Source organism: Gambusia affinis, linkage group LG03 (assembly GCF_019740435.1).
Source record: "Gambusia affinis linkage group LG03, SWU_Gaff_1.0, whole genome shotgun sequence".
NCBI lineage: Eukaryota > Metazoa > Chordata > Actinopteri > Cyprinodontiformes > Poeciliidae > Gambusia > Gambusia affinis.
In genome coordinates, this window is record NC_057870.1 from 26591245 (window position 1) to 26599274 (window position 8030).

General features: G+C 35.2%; 1 protein-coding gene across 6 annotated transcripts in view; it reads left to right on the forward strand.

Annotated features, from left to right (window-relative positions):
• The window catches only part of wdfy3 (WD repeat and FYVE domain containing 3), a 92720-nt gene extending 86646 nt beyond the window's left edge, over positions 1 to 6074 (forward strand). For all 6 annotated transcript variants that reach the window (XM_044110928.1, XM_044110923.1, XM_044110926.1 and 3 more), the window contains 4 exons: positions 237 to 470; positions 553 to 664; positions 1731 to 1928; positions 2825 to 6074. In XM_044110928.1, coding sequence (XP_043966863.1) covers positions 237 to 470; positions 553 to 664; positions 1731 to 1928; positions 2825 to 2948 — 668 coding nt within the window. In that variant the 3' untranslated portion in view covers positions 2949 to 6074. The remainder of the gene's footprint in view (positions 1 to 236; positions 471 to 552; positions 665 to 1730; positions 1929 to 2824) is intronic.
• The last annotated feature ends 1956 nt before the right edge of the window (positions 6075 to 8030 follow it).

Sequence of the window (8030 nt, forward strand, 5' to 3'; positions counted from 1 at the left end):
ACAAGACGACTACTCTACCCACAGAGCCACAGAGAAGAGACTGTTGCAGTAATCAACGTGACTAAACATGAACACATGGATGAGTTTCTCTAGATTAGTCCTCCAATCCTGGAAATGTTCTTTGCAGCTGTCTTTATGTGACTCTGAAGGTTAATCTCTGAGCTACAATAATTGTTAGTTAATCCGGATTCTCTGTATTTTCTGTAACTCCGTCTCTGTTTTGATTCTCCGTTCAGGTCCGTCATCTAGAGCTGGAGCGTCGTGGTCGATGGACAGCGGCTCTGACGACTCCCACCGCTGGTCCGATACGCTCAGCATCGACGAGAAGGACGGCTTCGTGTTCGTCAACTACTCTGAGGGCCAAACCAAAGGCCCCGTGCCTCTGTCGGCTCACCCGGCCCAGGCGTCCCTCCCTCAGCCTGTCCATCCACCGGCCCCCGAGCCGCGGACCTACAACCAGCTCAAAGCAGGTGGGCGACATTTTCATGGCTCTTTGAGCGTTTCCCAGCATAGAGGCGATTCGGTGAGCGTGTGTGATGTGTGTGGCTGCAGGATACAGATGGGAGCGTCAGCTGGTCTTCCGGAGCAAACTCACCATGCACACAGCGTTCGATCGCAAGGACAACGCCCATCCGGCTGAGATCACCTCCCTCTCCATCTCCAAGTAACACAGAACATTTTATTTCTGCAAATAAAGACATAAAAAAGTCTTCTTTCAAGAATAAACCATTTAAAAACTTCTAAAACTTAAACACTAAGCAAACTTCTAAAAGGGCTGCTGTTTAACTCTCTCAACGTTTCACTGGTTTAATTAATTTAAACCTTTAATTAATGCAGGTGCTTGAAATCCTGGAAAATCCTTGAATTTCATTAGATGTTTTCAAGGTTTGGAAGTGCTTGATATTAAAGCTGTGCAGTTTTGTGTAAATGTAACTTTTGATTAAAAGTTTTGGAAACTTTTAATCAAAAGTTTGAATTTGGAAAACACTGATAGATATTTTTTGCTCCTAATAAAAATACTTTTTTTTATTCTGTATGAAGTTAAGTCAGACTAAACTTTTATTGTTTTAGGTCAGTTAGAATTACAAAAATATTTTATCTTTGCTAAATGACAAAAAACTTGACAAGAACTTTTTTTAAAATTTTTTTGTAAAATTTTTTTACTATTTAATTTGAGCAGGAGAGACATTTTAACACATAAAGTTTTATTATATTTTAGTCCTTCTTATCACCGCTTATATTATCACAAGTCATTATTAATAACAGTAATAAATTGTCATAATATAGTGAAATGTAACAGATTTTTTAGTTAATTTGTATTGTTTTTTTTTTTCCAAAGTGTGCTGCCTGAAAGTTTTGCTTGAATTCTTTTTTTTTTTGCTAAAATATTTTGGTAAAAATCACAATCATGTATCAGCCTGAGCAAGCTTCTTTTGTAGTTACTACATGACAGTAATTATTCTCTCTCAAGTCAGAGAAACAAACAAGTAAATAGATAAAAAGTTAAATTAACCAACATGGAAACAAAAACACATCTTTAATATTTGTTTTTATTGTGAGTAGTTTAAATAGTTAGAATAATATATTCATCTGCTGACCCAATGTGACTGATAATTGATAACGGGCTGTTTCTGTTTTACTAAAATTATAGTTTGCTGTAATTTTACGGTTGGAAGCTGAACGAACCCTGTTGAGAGCGGTTTCCCTCTGCTCCTGCTTCGTCTCTGCAGGGATCACAGTAAGATCCTGGTTGGAGACGGGCGCGGTCGAGTCTTCAGCTGGTCGGTGAGCGACCAGCCCGGCCGCTCGGCGGCTGACCACTGGGTGAAGGACGAGGTGGTGGACAGCTGCTCCGGCTGCACCGTCCGCTTCTCCCTGACGGAGCGACGCCACCACTGCAGGAACTGCGGGCAGCTCTTCTGTCAGAGGTAAGAACCTGAAACCGATCCGCATTCCTCTATCGATCAATCAGTCGTTCACAAAAACACCCCGAACACTAACATACACTAGTTACATGGTGGTTATATGTGTATGTATATAGAAATGTAGACATGATTTAATATTGTAAATAATGTAAATAACATATTTATTTTTGTTGGAGCTGACTGACAAATACTTTGTGACCAAGTAGATTTTAATTTGCCGTCATCTTTTCTGAGTTGCTTTTAAAAATATCTAAAAACATTAACTAAGCCTGTCATAATAAGCAATAAATCATTTAGTCGCATAATAAATTAAAAAGGGATCAAAAAATTCCATTTTCAAGATTTATCATTTTTCTATTTTTTTCTCTCTCTCTCTCTACCGAATACTGGATGATTAAACGCTTCAGTCTGGTGCTTTGGTCTCAACTAACTCCTTTTTAAGGATAATTTTGTTTACAGAGACTTCATAATTCATTTTATTTGCTGTTTCTGTTGTTTTGTTTATTTATTTTGAATATTTAAAATGCCTTCTGGTTCCAATGTTAAATGCTCAGTAGAATTTAAACTTAATTGAACTTTGAGAATGAACTGTTCTTGCATTATTTTGCCATTACTGATATATTACTTAAAAATATTATAACTTATCACAATAACTTTAGAGACAATTTATCGCCCAGCAAAATTTGTAAACGTGACAGGCCTAAACATTAACCTGCATGTGTTCTAGTACCTCTGGTGTACCTCAGGGCTCTATACTTAGACCTCTGTTATTTTCTCTTTACATGTTTACATACGTGATGAATTAGGCTTTGTTTATAAATCATTTGGTTTGTAGAAATTACTAGTAGAACCTTTAGTCAGAATCTTATTTATTAATATGTTATCGGCTTGTTTTGCAGATGTAGTCGCTTCCAGTCGGAAATTAAAAGGCTGAAGATTTCATCTCCAGTGCGAGTTTGTCAGAACTGCTACTACAACCTTCAGCACGAGCGAAGCGCCGACGACGGCGGCGCCAAAAACTGATAGGTTAGCAAACCGCCTGGATCCCTCCATCTGCCCTCCGTGTGACCTGAAACCTCCCAGAATCCCAATCCTCTCAAACGCCAGAATGTTTGATTTGCACGTAGATCGGAACCGGATCGAAATGAAAATGTGGGAAAGAAACTCTGCTATCACTTCAACTACATGCACTCATCATCGGGAGGGGAAAAGATAGCCAAGCAGCTAATCTGAATCAATCCCCCTCTATTTTCGAAGATACTCCTCCTCCTCCTTCTGTCACCATTAAAAAAAAAAAAGAAAAAAAAAGACTTGTTCATAGTGTAAATACGTAACCACGGCCTTTTTAACTCTGCAAACACAAAAATGAAGGTCATCTAGAAAAACAACAGCTTGCTTATAACTTAGCGATGTGACTAACCACTCCTTGCTTTAAAACAAAACTATAGATTGTGTGTAACCTGCGTCACAAGCCACAGTGAGTACAGAAGACGTACGGAGGGATATGAATGTCAAAACTTTGTCTGTGGGTGGAGTTATGCAAAAATCACCTTTTTTTATATATATAAATATATAAAAATAATTTCCAGATCACGTTGTTGTTTACAAAATGTAAGATTGATCATAAAATCAAATTTTTTTTTGCCAAATAGTTTTGTTTTTTCAGCCTATCATCTGCTCTGTCTTTCATCGTTTTCAATTTGGAGGTTGCTGTATTTTTTTTTATCATGGTTGCTGCTGCGCTCTGAAGACTGGATCAGTTCAGATTTTTAAACATATCAGTTTTATTCTTTTTGTTTTTACAAGTTCATCCAAAAAGGCAGAGATTTGTTTTAAAGTGTGAATTTATTCTCCAACATCCACATTACAGTCAAAGCAGCTTTTTAGAAGCACACAGAAAAGGGACATCTTCATTTTTACATCTCTCTACACAATCTGTTTTTAATTCTTCTAGCTGGAGCCTAATTTAAGAGAAGACCTTGATTATCCCTCAACAATATCCGTTATATTTAAAAATTTGGGCAAAACCAGCCGAACAGGATTAAAAATGCATTTTTAAATGCCACTTTATGATTTTATGTTTGATTTTTTTGGGTGAAATGTTGCCCAGCAGAGATGGTGTGGAGGATTTTAAAGGGACAATAAATGCAGCTAGTGTTCTCTATACAGCCAAAGCTTTTATTTCAGCTTAAACGTCACCAAAAACATGGAAAGTTGCAACATTTTGAGACATTTCCGTAACAAAGGCGCCATTTTTATTCCTCTGATTGTCCAGTTTTTAATCTCCACAAACTTAAACGACAACATTTTCGAATTCACAGCTTAGATAAAGTTTTTAAACTTGTCAATATTTTATTTAGTCCTCTTTAATGTAAAATTTGACTGGCTTATATGCAGATGACAAACTTGTATTTTTCTGTCGGGTCAAGTAAAGAGCTTAGCCAAAACCCTCCTGATTACGAGTTGATCCAGAACTTGCTCTAGGGAGTAAATATGCTTTATACACATATGTATAAGAAGTACAAATATCTTGGGATCCCTCAGAATTGGTTGAAGAGTTTTGCTCATCCTGCCCACAACGCCAATATTGAAAAGCAAAAGTAGTAAGGAGCCATCTGATATTGCTGACCAAAAATACTAAAAGATTGAATGGTGTTTTTAAATAGAAAGGTCATGAAAAAGCTTCATGATGGTTTTTCTGTACAATTTCATCCAATATCTGCATTGGATTTACAGAATTAAGCTAATGTTGCTTTCAGTTACTGTCAACTAAGTGCTTTCCCCCCCACATTTCATGTTTACTGTAGAATTGTTTCATGTAAAATTTTAACAAATTCACCTTGTTATAAAAATATCTCCTTTCTTGTTTGTTTTTCCAAGAGTGGCCAAAACTGACGAATTTAAATTACAGGCTGCCCACAGATTTCATTTAATTTTAAATGGTTTTAAAATGAGTTTTTTATGAACTTTTAGATCCAATAAATGGATTTAGGATTATTGCCTTATTAACATGAAAGCAGAAATATTTTAATTGATGATGGATAAAACATCAGTTGCTTTTTCCATTTTTGATTTGTAGTCAGGGGCCAAACAAAATCATTTCCAGGCCCACAAATGGCCCCTGGGCCACGCTTTGGACACCCCTCGACAAAAGGCAGTTTTTTGGAGCATAAAGATGAATCTAAATCTAAAATAATCTTATCCAGTTTTTCATTTCTTCAGTGATTCTATTAATTTAAATAAAGTTGTTTAATTGTAAAGTTTTAAGTCAAGAACTATCTTCAATTATCCTATCAATTTATTTTTTGCTCCTTTTCTTTCCTCTTCCATTTATTCCAGCGCTGCTTCATTTGAAGAACTTTCATCCGTTTGGTTTCCACCAACCCTCGTTTCGGTCCTAAAAACACACACACACACACACACACACTCCTGCTAGCTTTCATAATTTCCGTACTGTAACTTAGTGCAATCATCATCACCGTCTCGCAGAAGAGGCCCAACTTCTTTGCATCTTGTAGAAAAAAAAAAAGCAAAGAGGAATCATGAGTTTTCACTGATGCAGGTTTACGTTGTCATTTCAGCAGAGAGGTGCATTTCACTGCAGATTAATGAACTGTACAGAGTATTTATGCAATTATAACTGGTTTTAGATTTTTTTTAATGATTTCAGCAAGTTTTGTTACTTGTTGCATGTTTTATTAACACAGCTGACTTTCTGTGTCAGTGTATTATTGTACATGTTAGGGTTTTTTTCTGCTGAATTTCTGCTTTTGTTTTTATCTCTGAGGCATTGTCTGATGAGCGGCCGACTGCTCCAGTTCCCGGTGTCGGGTGGACTTTTGTACTCTTTACGGAAAAAAACTACGAACTAATTACAAAACAAGGAAGGAAAAAAAAACACTTTAAAAAATCCTGGATTATTTTGGTGGTCTTGTATTAGACTGCGTTACTACAGTATCTGGTGTGCAATCTGTGATAGCTGAATGTTCCTTGTATCTTTGTGTTCACTACATCCTACGAGAGAAAAATAAAGAAATAGTAGAATAACACCCACGTCAATGTCGACGGAGCAAAATGGTTCAATAATGCAATAGAGCAGGTACTTGTTCTTTTTCATTTCAGTTCAATAAATAATTGCTGTTTACCACCGAAGGCTGTCGCCTCTGATTTGGGGAATATTTTCAAGTCTGTTTTGAAATCTGAAATTAATGCAAACATTCAGAGACATTAATCACTGTTGGATGTGGTTTTATATTTTGCTGCTCATCCAAATGTAAAAAAATATGCAAAAAATTTCTTCAACTTCTCTACTGCTAATGCTTTTGGGAGTAAAATAGCTTTTAGATTTAGTTGTTATCCTTAAACTTTTCAGAAAACGAGGTTTATCTAAGTAAATGCTAAATGAACTGTTTAATTGTGAAAGGGAAATCTAATAATTGTTTTGCATTACATGTAAAACTTACATCTTATGCATTTGCATATTTAATTGATGTATTTCTAAAGAATTTTTTTAAAAGCTTCCTATTTTGTTTTCAGGTAATTTTTTTTTGCAGATTATTTGCTAATTTATCAGTTAAAATAAAACTTTACTTTCCTGCAATTTCTGCAAAAGTTATAAAGTTTAAAACTGTTTATATCTTCAACCTTTGTTCCCCTTAACTTGGTAGCTCCTTCAACAGTTTTTGGAACCATTTTCAGCTCAAACTTAAGTTATTTTGAAGATTATGTTTGAATCTTTTAATCTTGACAGTTTTGCTAATTTCGCTGATCAACTTGCATGTCTGGTTATACTTCTCTGAGCCTTCTTCTGATTTATTAGGATTAAACAATTGTTTTAAAATTAAAATTGGTGTCAAATGTTTGGCAAAAAATTCCATTGCATCAGACAAATTTGGTAAAAATCTACTGTGCCACATTTTGCCGTTTTGTGCTGATTTTATTTTGAAAATATGAATGAAAGTTTAAAGGTCAAAACGTTGCGTCCAGGCAAAGATTATTTTTAAAAAATTTCTTTATGTGTTGGACATTTTGATCACATCATTATCATGACATTGTGGGGTACTTAAATCGATTTGAATTAAACAGATTTGTTGGATTTGAAGTTGGCGGTCCTGGGAGGAGCAGGTTGGATTTTGGGTCTGTGAGTTTTCAGGTTCTAATCGATGCAAAATGTGTGTTTAATTCGGCCCTAACTGGTTGTTGCTGCAGAGAGAAGCAAAGCAGGTTAACCCAGAAAGAACTGAATGGAGGGTGACACCGCAGCAGAGCAGAATAAAGTAAAAAAAATAAATAAACTCACACCGGAAGTGAGGCACGCCGCACTTCAAAGTAAAACCAAACGTGAGCCCTTTTGCTCATTTATGAATTACATCTGAAGACAAAGAAGCAAATGATGGGTGAAAGTATACATAGCACATGTGACAATGACTTTTTTTTATGGTGGAAACGTTTAGTGTTTGGTATTTTAAGCTTTATTTACTGTAAAAAATTATTTAGCTGCAAATCTTAAATTAAGAAGTTCCAACTTTAACAAGAGAAAAATCAATTTATGGTGGATAAAATAGAAATGGGGTTATCAAAAGAAATATGTCATCCAAATGTGTTACTATGGTGCACTGAAATAATGCCATTCATTCAATGACAAGCAAATGTGGCTATTTTGTTACTTTTATTATTATTTTATTTTACTTTTTGACATCAAGATTCCTTGCTTTTTCAAAACTTTTAGAGATAAAACTCAAAGTCTATCTAAAACGTTTTGAGTTTTTTTCTTGCAAATTTTAAACTTTTGGAGCTCAAATGTTTCCTTATTTTTTCTGATATTTATCAAAAAAATCTTTCAAGATTTTGACTTTTGGAGCTCAGAATTGTTCTTTCCTTTTTTGTTCTTGAAAAGTTCTGAGGTTTTTGGTGAAAATTTACTCCCATTTGATCTACAATTGTACTAACACGCCATGTAATAGATAAAAGAATACGTAAGTAAATAAACAAATAAATAAAGTAAAAAAAAAAAGAAAAAAGAAGATCTTTTGAGACTTTTGAGGGAAAAAATTAAAGAAAACCACGCGTCTGAGAAAAGCTTTTATTTTTAACAGCCCTCGCCGG